This window comes from Myotis lucifugus, unplaced genomic scaffold (genome assembly GCF_000147115.1).
Source record: "Myotis lucifugus unplaced genomic scaffold, Myoluc2.0 scaffold_1977, whole genome shotgun sequence".
In the NCBI taxonomy this organism is placed as follows: Eukaryota; Metazoa; Chordata; class Mammalia; order Chiroptera; family Vespertilionidae; genus Myotis; species Myotis lucifugus.
Genome location: NW_005873025.1, coordinates 11,259 through 31,902, shown reverse-complemented (window position 1 = coordinate 31,902; position 20,644 = coordinate 11,259). Strand labels below are relative to the sequence as shown.

Genomic DNA, 20,644 nt, shown 5'->3' with positions numbered 1-20,644 from the left:
CGGCATGGAAGTCTTGCTGAATGAAAGGAATGTACACAGTCGGGGAAAGCTCAGTTTGTAATACGCTGTTTCTCTCTCTATCTGCGTTCCCGACGGAGCTGGCACTAAACCAGTGGCTGCTGGTCTGTCACCTTTGTTTACAGAGGCGCGCACTACCCTGAGCCTGGCCAGGCCACTGCCCTCCCTGAGGGCACGCAGGCCGGCACCAGCCACAGGGCTTCTCACAGAGCTCCGTGTCGCAGCGCGGCTGGGAGGGGCCTGGACGGCAGACAGGGACCAAGAACGGCCCCACCACACCGAGACACCGCCTCCAACACGGCGTCCCCTCCGCCAGTCATGTGATCTTGGGCAAGTGGCCCCAATGCTCTGGTTTGAAGGTGGAGAATTCCTTCAGAAGTAAACTTTTTAATGACCTATACGAACCATTTCCAACTGGTGTGCCAGTGTTTCTTACAACAGGCAGAACCTGACTACTCAGGCAGGGGCACTGACCTCTTTTCCCTTAGATTATTTTAAAAAAAGAAAAAAAAAAAGGACAATAGACATTTGGTGCGAATCAATCAAAATTATACCTGTTTTTTTTTTTTTGGTCAAATTGGCGAAATTTGTATTTTTTGTATTTTATGGGGTGTGTGCGCAAATAATGTATTTTTTGGCGTGCTGTAGAATTTTAGCAGTTAGTGTATGTGCGCCATGAGATGAAAAGGCTGAAAATCTGCCCTGACCGGTTTGGCTTGGTGGATAGAGCATCGGCCTGCAGACTCAAGGGTCCCAGGTTCGATTCCAGTCAAGGGCATGTACCTTGGTTGCAGGCACATACCCAGTAGGGGGTGTGCAGGAGGCAGCTGATCGATGTTTCTCTCTCATCGATGTTTCTAACTCTCTATCCCTCTCCCTTCCTCTCTGTAAAAAAATCAATAAGATATATTTTTAAAAAAAGGCTGAAAATCATTGATGCACACACACCCCATAGCGAACATCCTGTTGGTGCCCAAATAAAGAGCACGCAGGGCGAGGGGTGCTGGATCTCGAAAGAGATTCTCTCATTGAGAAGTAGATGCCCGTGTCTTGAGTTTGAGGCAGACGAGCAGAAACCACCTGCCTGCACTGGAGCACGAGAGAGCTTCCTGCCTTCATGGTCCGTCTTGGTCCTTCTCCGGTCGCTACGACCCACTGAAGAAGGGGATCTTTGCCCAGGGCCCTGTCCTCACCGCTTTGTTAGTATCACGGGGGTCGGGAAAGAGAGGAAGAGAGACCCCCACTCCCTCTTCTTTGGAAGCAGGGGCTTGAGAACGAGGAGGCTGCATGCTGGCAGTGTGCCCGGCCTGGTGAGAGAGAGGGCCGGGGACACAAACACGGGCGTTAAAGAGGAATCTGGTTAAAAAAGGAAAAGAAGATGGAAGGTGGAGTAGACAAGCTGCTGATTCTTTCACCTGCTGACCCCTGGCCGCTCCTGGCCTCTGGCTCCCATCAGTGTGCCTTCTACCGGGCAAAGGAGCCCTGGGTGCACCGAGGGGCCAGGTGAGGTCAGCAGGCACGGACCGAGTCTCGGGTCACGTCTGGGGGGCAGAGGCCATGCTTCTCGCTCTCAGGAGACGAATGGCAAGCAGCACAGGGGCCTGAGGCATCCGAGAGGGAAGGACGAGGTCCTAGGAGAGCCACAAGGGAGGCTGCCCCTCACGCAGGGAATGTGGCCTACATGCAGGGCGGCGTCCAACCTGGCGCCTGGGAACTGCAGGTGGAGGAGTTCCAGGAGAGACGCCTGGTGCCTGCTGGCCCATCACAGCTCAGGCTGCTGCCACGTGTCACGCGGCCTCAACAACAGAAACCTGCTTCCTACAGCTCTGGAGCCTGGGAGTCTGAGGCCGAGCCTCTTCCTGGGTGCAGACCGACACCTCCCTGGCCTTTCCCGCGAGTGTGTGGACGGACAGACCCCTCCCCAGGCCACCGGTCCTGCCTCATCAGGACCCACCCCCATGGCCTCACTGACCTTAGTCATCTCCTAAAAGCCCCCTCTCCAAGTGCGGTCTCGGGGGGTTAATGTTCAACATGGAACCGGGGGGAGGGGGTCACACAGTTCAGTCCAAGGTGCAGCTGTGACTCCTCCTCCCCCGGCCAGAGGAACGTCTCATCTGAGAGGCTGCCCTCCAGCTGCGTGTCAGCCACCCCTCGGCGGCCACAGGCCCCGCACTGCCGGCTCCAGGGGACTGTCAGGAGCCCTGGTTCTGGTCAGTTAACCAACTGGAGCTTCTGGGTCCTTTCTATAAAGTGGGGGAGTGGGGGAGGGCGGGATGGCAGTTTCAGGGCTTAGATGAGGCTCACACGAGGCATCTGTGACCAGAATATAAAAGCCGACGTAGCGATGGGCACTGCTGCCGTGTCCTCTCCGGTGGCACCTGCTCCCACCGAGGGGCTTGCAGGACCGGAGCCCCTCCCAGGTGAGGCCCACGGCCTGTTTTCCATCATCCCAGCCGCCTCCCCATGAAGGCCACTCGCTGGGCAGATCCGGCAGCGCCGGCCCTCGGCTCTGGCTGGGCCTCGGCAGCATCTCCAGCCCCTGGAAGCCACAGCCTGGCCTCCCCCGACCCTGTGCCCACAGGACGAGCTCTGCACACAGCGGGTGCCAGGGGGACCTGGTGGGGGCAGGAGGGCGTTCTGACAGCTCCGAGGAGAGAGAGTCCCGGCATGAGCACGATCCTAGAAACAAGCAGAGGCTCAGCCGACCGTGTGCTTCGAGCTGCTGTGCCCAACGTGCCAAGGGAAACAGGCAGAGGGCAGAGCTCACAGACGGGGCCGTGGGCCCGAGTCATCCGGCAGGAGCTTCCTGTGAGGCACCGGGAACCCTCACGCCCAGGAAGCCTTCCAGGCAGCACAGCTAGAGACCCTCTCCTTCCAACTGGAGACAGGGCGGCAGCCGCGACACGTCCTGGTCCCAGACGGCAGCTGCTGCACCTTCCCTCCTGTCCTGGGCGGCCCTGCTGGACGGTGAGGCTCGTCCGTGTCACCGGGGGATCCACCCGCACGTCCCCTCGTGAGCTGGATGGTCTGTCGGCCTGCACGGCCAGCCCTGGTTACACAGCGTGTCCGGGGAGGGCATCGGGGCCCTCGCGCTGGGACAGGCCTCCCTCTGCCACGACGCTGTGAGGACGACGAGAAGGTGGCCGTCTGCAACCTGGAGGAGACCCTCCTGGGCCCCCAGCCCGACATCCCGACCTCGGGCTTCCAGCCGCAGACATGAGAACAGGTGTGTGCTGTTCACCAGCCCGGGGCCCTTGTGTCTGGAGGGACGGAGGCCCCTGCGGGGTGGGCCGCAACACGGAAATCTTCAGGGCCCCGGGCACCGCCGCAGGCTCCCGGCCGGTTTACGGAAGAGTCCGGGGAAGGCGTCTCTTGGTGGTGCGGGTGGACCGGTCTCTCTGTGGAGGCCTGGAGGCCCATCTCCAGGACCCTGCACGTAGGACCCCTCACCCGCAGGGCAGAGCCGGTCGGGCAGACAGCACTTGGCAGTGTGTGCAAAGGCCCCTCCTTACGGCCTCACTCTCCGCACCCTCTGTGGTGGGCAGACGGGGGTGGGTGACCATCCTCTTTCATCACAAAAAAGATGACGTTCAGAAACTTCAAAAGACTGTCCCAGGTCCCCAGGCAGCCCCGGGACGCTGAGTGCTGGCTTCCCGCTCACCCTCAGGCCCCTGCAGGGCCCTCAGACGCGAGGCGCCCCTCCCTGGCACAGGGCTGGCTCTGTGGCTGTGCCCGAGCTCGTCCCATGCCTGCCGCCAGCCGGCTTCTCACAGTCTTGTCCGCCCAGACGGAGAGGAGGATGACACACCGCCATCCAAACAGACGCCGACCGGCGGACACAGACCCACCAGCACGAAGGCCTCCTCAAAACCCAGGTTCTGCTGGGCGAGGCATCCAGTGACCAGCTCTCGGCCTTGTCTCAAAGGATCAGACGTAAGAACCGAATGAGAGGAACGGAGGGGGCAGGGCTGACGCTCAGGGGAACCTGCTGGGCCCGCGACTGCATGAGCTCCGCCCGGGACGCCTGCAGTCAGCTGCCTGGGGGTCTGAGTGTCTGCAATCTGGCCTGACGTTTCTGGAACAAACACTATCATGTACAATCGACTGATGATGCTGATCTGTGGTATCACCTGAGTACTTTTCCCAACAGTTACATTTAAAGAAGAAAAAGGGAAGTGGGGTGACGGGCTGAGCAGCGGTAGGTCGGGTCTGGAGGTGCACCGGCCTGGGAGAGTGTGCGGATCACACGTCTGAAAACGACAACGCACACTCCCTTCCTGGGACCGAGGGGAGCAGGCCTACGGAGGTTCCATCCTGTTACACAAACGGAAACCGCCCGCCTCTCCTCCGACTGTGACGGCCTGGAGTGCTGCCAGGAGCCAGGAAGCGAGCGAGCAGACAAACCGTCCATTCATCCGATGTTTACTGAGCGTCTGCCCGGCCGAGTGGGACGAGGCACCTGGAACGGGGTGGTGACAAGTGAGAGCCATCCCTGCCCTCGAGCAGGACCCAGTCTTCCCACAAAGCCCATCTCTTCTCCTTGCAGGGAGTTGTGCAAGCTCCAGCTCAGTCTTCCAATTCTGTCAGAAACAGGGCTATAGAAGTGAATCCGTCTCCCAGTCGCTCGCTGTCAGCTCCATGCGGACGCTGTGCCCCTAGTACCTCGCATGGTGCCCATCACCGTTCCTGCAAAGAGCAGGTACTCATGACTCTGGGGAGGGAAGGGATGAGGACCAAGCTCAGGTTCCCAAACCTACATCCAGTGCTGCGATGACCCATCTTTGCATTTGCAAGAACAGCTGGCTGGCTGGGTCCCTCGGCCAGCACCCCACCGAGTCCCAGGCTCCTGGCACTGCGGTCCGAGAGCAGGGGCAGCTCCTCCCGGCGCCCTGCGAGCCGGCCTCTCAAATCTAAGGCCACCCAGTTCTGTCGGTCAGTGTGGCCGGGGGTGAAGTCAGACAGAATGTGTACAGACAGCTAATCTCACCAAGGCAAAGTCTTCATGCCTAAGAATTCTTGTTTTGTTTTCCCTTTTCTTGTCAAAGACAAGATGTCCTCACCCGAGGGGTGAGAGCAGGTGTCTAGACATCTGAATGCACCGAGAGAGACAGCCGCGAGGGTCCGTAGATCGTTGGAACAAAGCATATTTTTGTAGCAGAGCAGAGACAAAGTCGCGTTGCATTCCTTCTGCGAACAGGTCCTGCTGCAAAGCTCCAGCGAGGGTGGCCAGGCCAGTGCATCGCTCCTGACAAGTCCTGTCACACCTGAAGCCGGCCGGGCCTGGCGGCCAGTGACCTTCGTGAATCACCCCCCCCCCCCACACACGTGGTACCGGAGGATTAGGAACGCCATGACAGGACATGTGGGGGCAGGAGTGGGTGGCGGAGGCGCATACCTAACAATGCCAAGGGGCTTGGAGAGCTGGTGGCCGACCTCCTCCCAGGGAGCCCCTGGGTGAGCGAGGGTCATCCACGCAGCGCCTGGCCACCTCCCAGCAGCCGACGGGGAGCGTGGGTGCATTCCCCGAGCACTTACCGGCTGCCCAGCACTAGTCTGTGACAATTTTATTTAATCTTAAAAATATAATAGCAGTCACATCTCTTTGTAGTTCGTTTACTGCTTTCTCAAGTGAAATAAATGGTCTCTCGGATTTCCCCGCTTTCATCTCTCTGCTCTAAGTACCGGAGGATAAGGTTCCAATTAGGGGCCATGAAAGGCTCCCCGTCATTCATGTCAGGCGTCTCCCCGTCGCTCCCTCACACCAGCTCAGAGCACCTCTGGGCTCCGTGGTGGGTTTCAGAGAGAATTCCCCGGGTGTGAGGTCTCCCTTCCTCCGACCTCGGGGCCCACGGTGCTGAGTGGAGACCCTCTCACTGCCTCCCCGACCGCATCTGGTGGCCACTGGGCAATGCGTCCTGCTCAGCAAGGCGTGGCCCTGGGAAGGGGAGGGCAGCGGGGCCAGAGCAGGGAGTGCAGCCCAGGGACCCCGACGGGAACCCTGGTGCTTCCACATCGTGGGGTCCCCACAGGGTCCCTGTGCAGGAGACGTCAGCGCTCTCAGCAGCTGGGGATGCTCTGACAGCGGAGGTGGCTGGAGGGGAGGGCGTGTTGGGCTGAGCGGTGGGCATACAGGCCTTTTCCCCGTCAGAGCAGGGAGGCCCCCATGATGACCTCGCACCACACAGAACCGGCCCTGGCTCTGGCCCAGGGCCTGCGCGCCATCTAGTCCAATGTGCACGGCCGGGAGGTGGCAGCCGCGTGGTTGCACTTTACAGCTGAGCAGCTGAGCAGCGGCACCGCAGGGAGCGTCCGCCGGGTGCAGAGCTGGCTGTGGGGTAGCTGCCCAGTGCAGAGCCCACTCCCTCTCCTCAGGCTACAAAACACTCCCCGCTCCTGAGAGGGAGACCGCTGACCGCTGCCCGGGCAGGTCTCTGAGAGGTGATGTGTCATCTTCACATCTGATCCTTCATTCAGCAAATATTTACCAGGTAATTGCTACCTGCGTGGCACTGCTCTCGGTACCGACATTTAGTGGGACGGCTGGGAGTGGGAGACAGAGTCAACAGGGAAATGTCAGGGGGCAGGTGCCACCAGTAGGAAGAAAAACAGAGCGAGGTAAAGAAGAAAGAGGACCATGGCCGACAGGAAAGGAAGGCCTCTGGGGGCAGGACAGGCGGCAACCATGTCCCCAAACGTGCTGGTTTCTTGGGAAAAGCATTCCAGGCAGAAAGCAGCAAGGACAAGGCTGTGTTTGTGGAGCAACCAGGAGACCAGTGGCAAGAGCAGGGGCTGTGACTGCCGTACTTAGAACTGAAAATGGTGACAGGTACCTACGTAGGCTGATCTGGCCATGACCTCCCACGCGTCTCACATGATACAGTCACACTCCATCAGACAGGAAGGTAAAGCCCCGAGAGGGAGGGACTCAGCAAGGCCACCCAGCTGTGCAGCCGGGACAGGACCCACGACCCTGGCGGCCGCCCCAGTAGCTGTTCGACGGCATCGGCGTCTGTGACCCAAGGGTTTCCCGCTCCCGCTCCCGTCTCAGGAGGGGTTTCCATCTCAGCGATTATTTAAAGGCCCCTCTGTGCCCCGGCCGGTGACTCGGCTGGAGAATCACCAAAAGGCCAGTTCGATTCCTGGTCAGAGCACAGACCTGGGTTGCGGGTCTGATCCCCAGTCAGGGCACGTATGGGAGACGACCGATGGATGTTTCTCTCTCTTTCTAAAATTAATGAAAGCATATCCTCGGGGGGTTAAGAACAAAGGCCCCTCCACGACTGAAGACGAAGGCAGCCCAGGTTCAGCCCGGCTCAGCCGCTCACCTCCGACAGAGCGTCCTTCTGATCTTATTTTCTGTGCACACCCCACCGTCAGGAGAAGGCTTCCCGGGGACAAGGACGCGAGGCCGGGGCACCCCTGACCGGAGCCTGTGCAGAGGACCCCGGGGAGGGGTGCAGGCCGTCTCCCCGTGCGTCTCCTCTGCTCTGCCCAGTCCGGTGATGGTGGAGCTCAGAGGACGACTGGCTGCATGTCCCTTGGGCGGAGGCAGGTGCTCTCTCGTGCTCTTAGTCTCACAGCCGCGGCCAAAGCAGCTCGGTGGACTCCCCGCTTTCTCAGTCCAGCTGAGACGAAGCGAGGCTAGTGCTCCGCCTCACGGCTCCAATGCTGGGTGGTGACTGTTTCACTGGAGTGTGCAGACTCTGAGAAGCTGAGGAGGCCCGTGAAGGAAGGATGGCCGGTCTGTGCGGCCCTGAGCGTCGCAGGCCTGTGTGACGCCGGGAGGCGGCTCGGTGCCATGGAGCGGTGATGCAGGGCGAGCCCAGTGGGCAGCAGCTGCCTCCCGAGCTTCCCTGCGACTGTCGCCCTCACTCCACACAGCACCTGGGAGTCGTGGCCGCGTGGCCCCGCTTCACAGATGAGTAGACGAGGCTCGGCGCTCGGTAGCCCGCCAAGGCCACAGCGCCGGACAGCCAGGGCGTTCCCAGCCGCTCCCGTCAGGCCCACACTCTTGTCCTCTGTGGCATCTGACGTTCAGGACGTCAAAGATCACGTCAAAACTTCAGCTGCAGACGATTCAGGCTGTGGCTGCACCAGGCCCTGAACTGCTGCTGCCCCGTCCACAGGCAGGGGGTCTGTGGGAACACGGTGAGCCAGCCTCGGGGAGGAGGCCCCTTTCTCAGCCGGGCACCCCAAGTCACTGGCCGTGCTGGTCCCGGGAGGTGCGGGCTCCGCCGAGGCTGCGTCTGCTCCAGGCATCGGCCCGGCAGCCACAGGCTAACACGTGGGGCTCCTGACAACTCTCGGGTGGTTTGCGCAGGAAAAGGGTCCCTGACGTGAGCACGTGTTGGAAAGCTCACCGAAGAGATGAGGGGAGTAAACAGGGCCCTTTATTTGGACTCGGTGATCTGGGCGACGTTCTCTGCCATCAGCCAAACTGCCAACTGGCAAGTGCCATTCTAACCCCAGCCAGGTCACTCACTAAAAGTCTTAAAATAAATATTTAAGCAAAACTTACTTTTAATTAGGAAATTTATTGTGCAACTGATTGAATTTTACTTTTGAGGGGGAAAAGCCATATTTTTCTCTGAGCTGAAATATTGAGGGTAACTCCAAAATGGTTATATTGTTGACACCCCTAGGCTCCTCCTCAGACGTGGCATTTATTTTATAAGAGGAATGTACGTGTCACACAGAGAGAGGAAACACAGAAAGCCGGATGCAGCGTGACAGCCACAGAGCCAGCTGCCCACACTCACTGAGAGCAGGAAGGCCTGGACCTGGAGGCCCCTCCGAGGCCACAGTGGCCTCCATTCATGGGGGACAGGCTGGGGAGTGTGCACAGGGCTGTGACCGAGGACCCTCTCCTTGGAGAACAAACTGAGAATGTTTGAGCAGGACCTGGGCTGCCTCTGAAGGCTCGGAGCTGGAACCGGGCTGGAAAGCTGTGCCTGGGAACACACCGCTCTGGGTCCCTGAGGCCCGAGGGTGCAGGACTGGGAACAGCCCTGCTCTCGCCGCAGCCGAGGGGAGGACAACAGACAGAGTTTAGGGATGATCAGTCAATTAATGTTTGGGTTTTCTTACTAAATCACCAAATCACACAAGACCTGGAAAATGCAGGTCACAGCTCAGGCCGATGTCGTTTCAAGAGCCTCACCGTCCAGCTCATGCTGCTCTCCCCAGGAGCCTGCAGGAGCCCGCGCACATACAGGGCGACGGTTACGTGACGCATGGACTTCTCCACAGAGGCACTGACGGGGACGCTGGGCCACAGGGACCCTTCCCTTCAAGTCCTTTAAGAGGTTCGGGCTCTGACAGCTGCACTCTCTGGGGTCTTTCCAAATGAAACGTCCGTCACTAACGAAAATGAATATGCAAAGGCGCTTATTCCCCATACAGCAGTACGCAGGCAGTCAAATCATTTGTCACTGAGTTAATGTAATTATCAGGGCACTTTTAATTATCCCATATAAAATGCAAATAAGGTGAAGGGCTCACAGCACATGCTAATTGTGTTCATTATAATAATTAAATGGGAAGAAAGTTACAACGAGTCCTGACGTGCCACACAATAGAAGGATGCTTCTGATCTGACCCAACATTTTAATTAGAGACGGCGACCCTTCGGAAAGATGACCCCCCACACGCGGGCACCACTTCCACGGCAGGCTGTCTGCTGAAGGCGCCCTGGGCGTGAGGGCTCGGTCCTGCCAGCTCACAGACTGAATGGGTGCCGGTCCTTCATGCAGAGCCGTGAGCTGACAGCACAGCGTGGGCCTGGCTCACGGGGGAGCATCCAGCACCATCCACTTTTTTTTTATGTTTCTCATTGCCTTTGCTCATTTTTATTCAAAATTAGCTGTCCACAGTGACCGGACCGTATGGAATAAACAAATGCAAGTTTACGCCACAGGCTTCTTTCTTCTGTGGTGGGTTTCTCTTCTGCGGGCTTCTTCTCAGCGGCTGGTTTCTTGGTAGCTGCAGCCCTTTTCCCACCAAAGGCTTCTTCTGCTTCTTAAGGCCAACAGCCTTCTTTCCTTTCTTCCCGACCACAGGCTTCTGGCCTGGAACCCCCTTCTTACCTGATTTGGCTTCCAGTGCTGCTGCTGCTCATCCACCCGCAGCTTGTGGTTCTCGGCCTGACGAAGAATGGTGTCCTGGCGCACGGTCTCTGCATATGGGTTTAGCTTCAACATGATCCTCAGGGTTTTCTGTGGATTCTCTTCAGGACTCTGCGGTGAATCTTCTTGCGTGGTGCTCGGAGGGCTCTTTGGATCTCTGGGCTTTTCAACATTCTGCTCACGTCTGTACTGAGCATCCTGTGCATGGGAAGGCTGTAGTTACTACTGAGGGGTCAGCTCTACGCCAAGTGCCATCCAGCTCATCTAACCTGCGGAAAGCACTTCCAGTCCAAATGCAGAAATGGCCCACATGCCCTCCAGGTGCAAGTTTCAAAATGTTCAGTTTGCTTACATTAAGCAGAGTGATTCCAGGGATGTTTCTGGAGGCTTTGATGATACTGTTGTCCTCATTATAGATGATACAAGGTCCCCTGCGCTGGATACGACGACGGTTTCTCATTTTGCCCTTGCCGGCCCTCATTCGCTGAGAGGCATAGACCTTTTTTGTATCATTCCAGGCCTTAAGTTTCTTAAGAAGCAAAACAGCCTCCCTGGTTTTCTTGTAGCCTTCAACTTTATCTTCAACCACCAAAGGAAGTTCAGGAACTTCCTCAATACGGTGACCTTTAGACATGACCAGTGCTGGTAAGGCTGAGGCAGCGAGGGCAGAGCAGATGGCATATCGTTTCAGTGTTGTGTTTACTCTGCGGTGCCAACGGTGCCAGGTTTTGGTTGGTGCAAACATGTGGCCCCCACGACACATATTTCCAAAAGCACCCTGGCCAGAATGATGAGTTCCACCACCTCGGACTCTGGGAACTCGAGCCACAGCTCTGCCAGTACCCCAGGACTCGGCACTGGTTTGATGACCTGCCAATTCATGACAGCATAGGGCTGTCTATTGTTTTTGCGCAAGTTGGTGTGAACAAAATTCACAATATCTGGTCGAATGGGAGCCTTGAACACAGCAGGCAAAGTGACATTTTTGCCAGATGTTTCCCCCTTTTCAGAGAACACAGATATCAGTGGATGAGCACACGCCATGGCGGGGAGAGGAGAAGGCCACACTCCTCTCCACCCGGCGGCTCCCACAGGAGAAGCCATCCACTTTTTTTAAAAAAAAATATATTTTATTGATTTTTTACAGAGAGGAAGGGAGAGAGATAGAGAGTTAGAAACATCGATGAGAGAGAAACATCAATCAGCTGCCTCCTGCACATCTCCCACTGGGGATGTGCCCGCAACCCAGGGACATGCCCTTGACCGGAATCGAACCCGGGACCCTTCAGTCCGCAGGCCGACGCTCCATCCACTGAGCCAAACCGGTTTTGGCCCATCCACTTTTTTAAAACTGATTTTATTGTGGCAAATATATACAACATGAAAGTTACTATTCTAACCATTTTTAAGCCTACAATTCAGTGGCATTAAGTGTATCCACAATATTGTGCGACCATCACCATTATCCATTTCCAGAACCAATCCACCTCTTAGCGGAGCCACAAAGGTCCAGCCCCAGAGGGAAAATGCTCTCTCTGAGATCACTCAGCCAGGGACGGCGTGGGGTTAGACTCCAGGCTTGTTTCCCAGCCTGTGGTCCATCCGGTGCTCATCAGACACGCACTCACAGCTTCCCAGGACCTTTGCGGCTCCGGAGTCAGGCACACAGATGTCCAGGCGCAAGGACTCGCAGGGTGGCAGCGTCTCAATGCCTGGGTACCCTCCCCGCCCGGGTACACGTCAGGGATCACCAGCAGATGGGGCTGTGGACATCTGATTGCCTTAAGCGACACGGAATGAAATGAAACGTACACGGGGTGGGCTTTGCAGGACCTGGAATCTAGTCCTGGTCTTAGTGGTTCTTACGTCATCTCAGGGCTGGCATCACCCCAGAACCCCAGCTCCTCACTGTCCACGAGGCAGGACAATTCCTGCACTTACAGCCGCACTGAAGGGCTCAGGGGGTCCCGGAGCAGCGGATGGGAACGATTTATAAAGAATTCCACAAATATCAGGGATTATGCTTAGAAACAGCATCGCATAAGGCCCAGTGTCTCCGTGTTTGACAATTACTATCGTTTATATTTCGGATGATTTCTGCTGTATTTTTACCCTATTCTTTCTTCTCAGAGATGCTGCACTTCAGCCACTGCCTTGGGGCTGAACTGACCTCTCTGACCTTCCCCTGAACCGGAAGTGGGTGTCCAGGTTGGTATCCAGTCCTTCTGGGAGGCAAGGGGTTGACAGGGATGTCTGGCTCTTCCCACCTTTCTGATTTCTTCCTCACAGCGAGCTCACCCTCAACAATTATCCACGCGGCACTGACCAGCACCCGGTCTGTCTCCTCGTGTTGCTATTTGATGTGTTTTCTTGTTCCCGCGTGCTCACTCGTTGCTTGGCTGCAGGCCTAGGTCGGCTGTCACAGGCCACCTGCACACACCAGCTCCCCGATCCCATTTCCCATCCTGTCTGGTGAGCCCAGAGACTCGGAGCAGGTGCTTTACCTACAGGAGAGGACCAGTCCGTGACCAGCGTCACAGGAAACCTCTCGGAAAGCCCACACGATTCCGAGCTCCGTAATTCTCACCACAGAGTGGTTATCGGAGCTTGAAACTGTCCGGCACCTTCGCCGTGAAGAAACCGCCTTGTGCGATGCCGTCGGGCCTGAGGGGGCGTCTCAGCACCACAGCACCAGCACATACCCCGCCTCTCAGCAGGAAGGTCTTCTCCTCCCCAGCCACACACCAGCCAACGGAACCCTGGCAACTCAGCCAATGAGAAGCATCGCCCCCATGAGCGAAGCGCTCCCGCTCCTCCGATGGACTTTTCTCCAAAGCTCCTCTGCGGTCCCCTCCCTTTCCTCTATAAAGTAACGTTCTCATTTGTTTTCTGGACCTACTGATAAAGTCTTTTGCTACAGCATGCTTATCCAGAATTGCAATTATCTGTTATTCCCAAATAAACACATTTTAAAAATATATTTTGTATTGATTTCAGAGAGGAAGGGAGAGAGAGAAATAGAAACATCACTGATGAGAGAGAATCATCGATCGGCTGCCTCCTGCACACCCCCTACTGGGCATCGAGCTTGCAACCCAGGCATGTGCCCTTGACAGAATCAAACCCAGGATCCTTCAGTCCGCAGGCCGACCCTATATCTACTGAGCCAAATCAGCTAGGGTTAAACACATTTTTGCTGATAAAATAACTAGCAGTTTTATTTTTAAGGTCCATAGAACTGAACTTTTTGCTGTGGAACTGTACACAGCAAAATATTACCACACACACAAATCACTCGCCTCTGTAAGTGCAGCAGGTGTCATGGTAACATATGGTAAACAACTTAAAACGGGAAACTGTTAGGTCAACCACGGGCTGTCCACATAAGAAATAGCCATTCAGACACTAAAAACGATACTTGTAAAGAATGGTTCTGTTATAGGTTAAGTGTCTAAAGCAGGACAGGAGTGTGTGTGCAGCATGACCGCAGCTATGTAAGTATATTCATAGAGGGGTGGCGGGTGGGGGAAAGGTACAACCTTCCAGTTACACGATAAAAACGATAGATAAATGAGGTTGCCAGGAATTACTATTTGATATGTTATTTATGCCATAACTCTGGTTTCACAAATAAAGTGAAATACAGTGCTTTATTATTTTTTCACAAAATCTGTAACACAGATCTCCCAACTTCTTAAAGCAGCAGAATCCTATTTACAAATGAAATCTTGCTCAAAAACCAAATAATCAAAACCATTAAAAGCAAAACGACTCAGGAGCCTGCCTCAGGTCCCCTCCACCACCACCGGGCAGGCGGCCTCTGACTCCGGGCGGGTGGGGAGGCCGAGGGCCAGGAGCAGTGCCATCAGGGGCTGGAGCCCTGGCTACAAGGCGCCCAGCAGAAACAGGCTCTACCTCACCACAACAAGAAGTCTGCGGAGACAGGACCAGAATCCACGCGGGAGGAGAGCAGATGCTGCTGTGCGGCTCAGCAATGTTTTATTACAACATTTTCGTTGTCCAGCTCTACAAGGGGCCCTACTGTTATCCTAAGGCTGACCCAACCTCTTTGGAGAGAAGTCAGAGACTTCCCGACTCCCCTGGGGCTGCTGGAGGCCCTCACCCAGGCCAGATGGGTGAGCCTGCCTTTCCTCACTCCCCACACCTCACTCTCAGCGCTGGGGGTGCAGCCTCCGGAACCTTCCGGGGCCTCTTACCTGGTTATCCGGGTGGTTGACAGTGAAGTAGCCCACACAGACGATGACCTCGTGAAGCAGGCTTTCACAGGAGACGTGGCTGCAGTGGCCCAGGAGGGAGCTGGCGATGTGCCGGAACGCGAGGGACAAGCCCTCCGCCCCTACGATGGACTGGCAAAGGCAGAGAGCGGTTAGAGCGCCCCCAGCGGGAGCGGGGCTCCGACCGTGAGACCGGCCGCTCTGCCATGGCCGGTGCCGGAGGAGCACATACAGTTTCTGAGCACAGCGCTTAGCAGCCCCTTGGGGATTCTTGTGCTAAGAAGTGACTATAATAAATGCAAGGTGTAACCTGCAAAGGGACAGAAGGCAGAGCAGAGCAGACCAAATGCCTGGGCCACACGGACAAGACACCTAAGCAGGGTTATTTCTTCCCTTTTTAGGAAGTTATTTTTTCTCTTTGTACAAATAGTCTCACTGTGAAAAATTTGGAAAAATATCAAAATACGAAAAATCGCCTGTAAATCTATCATTTAGCTAACTTCCAATACTTTTTTTTCCTGGAGAAAACATTTTCTTGTACACAGGGATACAAATAATTCTAATTATTTACTTATGCTCAAATAGAAAGGAAAGATAAATAACTAATTATTCAAATACACAGCTCTATAAACCCAAGGCTCCCAAAAGAATGTAAAACACCCAACCATCAGCCCCTGTCCCCCCAAAACAACCCCCCCCCCCAGCTCAGAGGCTTCCAGGGCCTCTCTGAGGGCTAGGGCGGTGGGCGGTGGGCACGCGGGAGAGCCGGGTCTGCCTGCACAGCCGGGGCTTCTATTTAATAAACATGTCAAACAGAGTGACAGGAGGGCAAAGGGGAGAGGCGAGCCCACAGAAAAGGCCCGCAGCCCACACTGGGGGGAAGCCCACTGCTGGCTACGGGAAAGGCAGCGCTTTAAACACATCTGCGATCTGAGGTCGGGCCGGCCTGAAGCAGGCCAGGTAGGTGGCGGCTTGGAAGTTTCCATGAACGCGCTTTGCCTGTTGGCGGTGAACAGCCTGTTAGGAGTGCTGTCGACACACAATTACTGCTCAATGTGAGTGTCTTCTGTCTCGGTGTCACTGCCCTGAGACAAAACGTTTCCAGTCCCAGGGAGACTCCGGGGGCCCCTGCCCTTTAAATCAAGCAGTGACATCTTCTCGCTCGGCCCTATTTAATTAGCTGCGTCCAGCATGCTGCGACCCCGCGCCCTCCGTTTAACCTTCACTGATAAGTGCAGGTCAAGGGGCACGTAAGTTTGAATATAAAAATTAAACCAATTTTTCAAGGAACCTATATTTCCTTTTTAGCCAGAATTAACTGCCTCGTCAGTACATTGATTTGTTTCTTGAGACCACCTTCAATTGTAAAAAGTGTCAGACCAGACGATATACAATGTCCGGGACCTCAGGGCCATCTGTGCCAACATGAATTCAGAGTGAACCCACACTCTGTACTGAAGGGACAAAATGTTCTGACAGCCTTATTAGTATACAATGAAACGGAAACTGGAAAATATTCTAGTGAAATACGTTACTACGGCACAGCGAGGCTCACACCATAGCACACAGCTTTGCCGCGGCAACACTGAACCTTCCCACGCAACGTGTGCCTCAACCCTTCATCCCCACAAGCTGCGCTGGTCCGCATTTCCCGAGGACCTACTGTGTGCGGGCTCGCGGCGTCCTCCATGTAACCCTCAGATTGTGAGTTATCTCTTTATCGAAGTCTATTCCTCCCGCCCGGTCCGGAGGAAGACCCTCACCTCCTAGCTACACTGCACATGAACTTGTGGTCGGTCACACCAACGCCAGCCAACGCTTCGTACCTGAAAAGCGGGCAGGTCCAGGGCTGCAAAGCTGTTGAAGAAACGCAGACTCTGAATGGCCACCTGGACCGTGCTCTGAGAGTAGCTCTCCTTGGGGCTGGCGGTGCCGGGGTCCGCGACGGCGCCGTGGAACAGGACGCCGTAGAGCATGTGCAGCACCCCCGCGAGGTCCGTGGCCTGAAGAGCCGCTGTCAGTCCTGTGAGGTCCTGGCGATTGCTGTCGAATATGCTGTCCGGCCTGACAAAGAAACATGCGACTCTTTGCCTCTACTTCCCGGAGGGCAGCCTGTCTGCCGGTCGCGGGGAGCAGGACGAGCAGGCGCCGAGAGCAAACCACCTGAGCTGTTAACAGGGAGCAAGAGCCCTCGAGGCCTCCCTGCCGCTGTGCACACTGAGCACGCGCGGCCAGGGCTGAGGTCGCCACCAGCCTCCGGTCTCCGAAGCCGGGTAGCCCTGCTCTGCTGGATTCCAGGTCTGGACAGAGTCCACGGCACTGCTGGGACCAGAGGCCAAAACCAGCATGGCCTCCTCAGGACGCACAAAGGGCACCCAGGGGAGGCAGCTCTCAGGCAAGCAGAGGCCTCACAACCCACGGCTGTGCTGGGGCCCTGTGGTGGGCAGACATGGCCACCCCCTGGGGCAGTTTCACCATCAGGGCAGGGCAGGGCGTGGGGCCAGACTCCCGAACAAGCATCTGGATGAGCGTCATGCAAACGACCAGGAAATCCGCTGAGCAGCCATGGGGCAGCATGTGGGGGAGCCAGAAGCACGTGCTGGGAAATGAACTCCTGGAGCCAACGTGAAGCCAGGGCTTGCACACCCATCTCACCCCTCAGCTCGGGTCCCAGGCAGCACCGACTGACCACGAACCTGTGGTGCTAGCGCCATGGCTGCCAATCATTCACTCCCCCCCCCGGAAACGGCACCCAGATTGCTCCCCAGGAGGCCCCCCCGAGACCTAGTGACTAGGTGACAGGCTTTCGGTCATACAAACGTGCTGGTGGCACGGGCAGGGGACGCCCAAGGACTTGGAAGGATGACCTCTTTCCCTCCAGGCCTCCTTCTCTGAACTGAACACAGTTAAACGAGTACACAGACTGATTGTAACCTTGCACCATCGTGGAGAAGCTTTCTATCTGACGGGACTCAGTGAGAACAAAAGGGTAAGCAATCGCACTGATTTGCTCACGGGCACCTCAGAACCTTGCACGCCGTGAGTGTGTGTCCGTTGGCCCTTCCTCCCCCCATAGCCAGAGAGGTGGGGGTCAGACCCTGACGGGAGACGGAGCAGGGACTAATGCGTCTGAGTTTATTATATAGGTTCCAACAAGGGGTCTGTGTTTGTTTAGCACCGACGGCCTCTGAGAGCCAGTGACAAGTCAGAAGACATTTCTGCCTGAAGCCTCGGGGATGAGTGACATGACGCTGCTGAAAGTCCTGCTGCTGTGAACGAGAAGGCTGCCCCCCCCCCCCCCCCCCCTTACTGCTGGGGCTGCTTTTAAAGGGACTGTCAGCACACCCACATGCAGGTATTCAGGAATATGGCTTTAACATTTAAGGCGCCTTAATACCTAGTCTTTCCAAGCATTTATCAGATGACATGAATTCACCGCTATTACTTTTTCAAAAGAGTAAGAAAAAAAAGTCAGTAAAGTCATCAGAATACGTCCCCCTCTCCCTACCCCACTCCACTACTGAGGGGAACACTAATCATAGCTCATAAAGAAACACACCCCAAGATCTTCGGCAACATTCTCCTGATGGAGCGAAAATGGTCCTTCAGAAAAATCAATCGAGCGAGCGTCCAAGAACTCGGACTGAATGGAGACGGCTCAAGGCACACACGTGTCACTGCTTCAGGGAGAAGACCTTTCCCTGCAGGGCGGGGGCGGGTGCTGCAAGGCCATCACAGCCTAGTGCAGTCCTGAGGGGGCTCGAGAGAATGTTTACTTTTGATTTAGTCTGAAATGCAGATCATTTGTCCACGAACAGGCCACTGGCTTCTGTTGGTCTTAACTGTCAGTTATAATCACTTTAAGCCTGAATGTTTATAATAAAAAAGGTAAAAGGCCTCATTCATGTCAGGCATAAAGTTTTCTTTTAAAAATACATGGAAAACCTAAAAAATCAGATCTGAAATGTTGTATATTACACTCTGAGATCTTCTCAATTTTATCAGATTTTATTTTATTTTTGTTGTTGTTAATACTCACCTGAGGACATTTTCCCATTGATTTTTAGACACAGTGGAAGGGAGGGGTAGGGACAGAGAGAAACATCGATGTGAGAGAAACACATCGATTGGTCGCCCCTCCTGTATGCTCCCAACCCGGGCCAGGGATCGAGCCGACAATGGAGGCATGTGCCCTTGACTGGAATTGAACCCAGGACCCTTCAGTCCACGGGCCGACGCTCTATCCACTGAGCAACACCAGCTAGGGCTGGATTTTAAAGTGTTTTTGTTTGGTCTCTAGGACTAGAGGTCTTAGTGCAGGGGTGGGCAAACTTTTTGACTCAAGGGCCACAATGGGTTCTTAAACTGGACCGGAGGGCCGGAACAAAAGCATGGATGGAGTGTTTGTGTGAACTAATATAAATTCAAAGTAAACATCATTACATAAAAGGGTACGGTCTTTTTTTTTTTAGTTTTATTCATTTCAAACGGGCTGGATCTGGCCCGCGGGCCGTAGTTTGCCCACGGCTGTCTTAGTGGCATATTCATGTCTGCTCATTAGAAAGCTAAATCCAACTAGGAAAACTATCAACCCCCCTGAACAGCACCCGAAACCCGACTTTGCCTTAAAGAAGAGCATGCGGGGCAACAGCTGCGTCGCCTGTAGGGCACCCCCTAAACCTGGATGTTAAACCACGTCCGTCCCAGGCCTTGCTGGGCCCCCACGCGCAGCTGGGACAGCCCCTCCCGTCGGCTCCTGGCCTGCTTGCTGTCGTCCCCTGGTCCCTGGATCCCTGGCTTGCTGACATCCACCCTCACTCCTTCAGGGCGGGGACCTTCTGGACCGCTCTCCTCGCTTCTTGGATTTGGGCCTGTTCACTCCTTTGGTCCTGGAACCCGAGGCATCTGTGTGACCCTCCCATTGAGCCCGGACCCCAGAGAACTCCCCTCGGAGGTGCCCAGGTGGGGTGGTGGGTGAAGTCACTGATTCTCCCAGCGATGACTATGAGCTTCCCTGCTCCAGGAGAAGTGAGCTGGGCTGCGGGCGCTTAGTACCAGGGTTTTGTGGAAAGTGAACCGTACGCTCTGAGGAGGTCGGAGGAAGGAGCCCGGGGTGCTGTCAGGTGCGGTCCTGGTCGGGAGCCTCAGGGCAGGGCTGCCTCTCAGTGGGTGTCTGTACCTCTGTAGCTTCAGCTTCCTCATCGTCCCTTCAACAGCCACGGGCTCTGGGCTGGTTTTGCCTGGTTCTGCCGATATTTGGGGCCTTTCTCATCTTTGGGGTTTGGCCGTGAGGCTGAAGGAGCTCCGCCAAAGGCTCCGCCGTCCTGCCAAGGAAGGCACCTGCTCCCACTGGGCGAGTAACCGAGGAAACGGTCACGTGGGGGCTGCCTGGTGACGCCCCCTCACCCTCCCACCCTGTCTACAGAGTAAACAGGAGCCCCCCTACTTTTAATAATCAGGTGACGCCACTCGCCTGCTTCACCTCCTCCGCTGGCTCCCCGAACGTCTGATCTGTCCTCGCCTGGGCCCTCTCTCCTGACTCCCTCTCTGCACCTCCTTCCTGCGCACCAGGTCGGGCGCTGCCTCCTGTGTCTGGGGCGCCACTGCAGACGTGGGGGCGCCGGCAGCCCCTCTCCTGCTCGCGGGAGCCGGGTGCCCGGGGTTTTCCCTGACTGACTCCATCTCAGCTTCAGGCCGCCTCCCAGGGGGGCCGCCCCTGCCCACTCCACCTACAGAACAAACCGCGGTCGGTAGCTCACACCTTCCTCGTACATTTATCGTCTCACTGGAACCTCCTAACCACCTGGGAGGCACTAGCACCACCACTACATCCACCTCAAAACCCAGCTAAAGCCAGTCCTCCTGTCTTCACGCTTTTCTGCGTGATGTCGTTTTCTTCTTCGTTTACTCCTTTCTCAACTCTAAATGTTGCAACCCCTCTGTCTTTCAAGGCCCAGACTGAATTTTAGTTGCTCCAGAAAACAGTTCATTCCTTCAACTAAGCTGACCTCTCCCCTCTGACCTCCATCAGCGATTCTGCTCTAACCGGGCAGTGTGCTCGGCCCGTGTACCTCAGCCTCCGCAGCGCTCTCCGTCTCACACCACGGTCTCCGTCTATGTAACTCTTCCCTTTCTAGCTTACAAGGTCCCGAGGACAGGAGAGATGTCTGAGTCATTTCTGGGTTCTCCACGCCTAGCTCAGGGCCTGGCACAGAGAAGTGCTGCATAAATATTTATTTAATGAATGAATGAATAGCAGGAGGACAG

At 55.9% G+C, this 20,644-nt stretch overlaps 1 protein-coding gene and 1 pseudogene across 1 annotated transcript; both read right to left on the bottom strand.

Moving 5' to 3' along the window:
• Positions 1 to 9,832: 9,832 nt before the first annotated feature.
• On the bottom strand, positions 9,833 to 11,221 carry LOC102422970 (annotated as a pseudogene).
• Positions 11,222 to 12,156: 935 nt separating this feature from the next.
• Positions 12,157 to 20,444, bottom strand: LOC102422674 (S phase cyclin A-associated protein in the endoplasmic reticulum-like). Its single transcript, XM_023748865.1, has 4 exons — positions 20,424 to 20,444; positions 16,204 to 16,441; positions 14,360 to 14,509; positions 12,157 to 12,646 (listed from the first exon to the last, which is right to left on the bottom strand). The coding sequence occupies exons 2-4, from the start codon at positions 16,351 to 16,353 to the stop codon at positions 12,527 to 12,529; spliced, it is 420 nt and encodes a 139-aa protein (XP_023604633.1). The 5' UTR covers positions 16,354 to 16,441; positions 20,424 to 20,444; the 3' UTR covers positions 12,157 to 12,526.
• Positions 20,445 to 20,644: the final 200 nt, after the last annotated feature.

Excerpts from the sequence above, each read along its gene's own strand:
- LOC102422674 (XM_023748865.1), bottom strand. The coding sequence starts at position 16,353 with ATGCTCTACGGCGTCCTGTTCCACGGCGCCGTCGCGGACCCCGGCACC. Across the intron at positions 14,510-16,203 it reads TGGACCTGCCCGCTTTTCAG|TCCATCGTAGGGGCGGAGGG; the intron begins GTACGAAGCGTT and ends TGCCTTTGCCAG. Across the intron at positions 12,647-14,359 it reads TCAACCACCCGGATAACCAG|GTAAAGCACCTGCTCCGAGT; the intron begins GTAAGAGGCCCC and ends CCTCTCCTGTAG.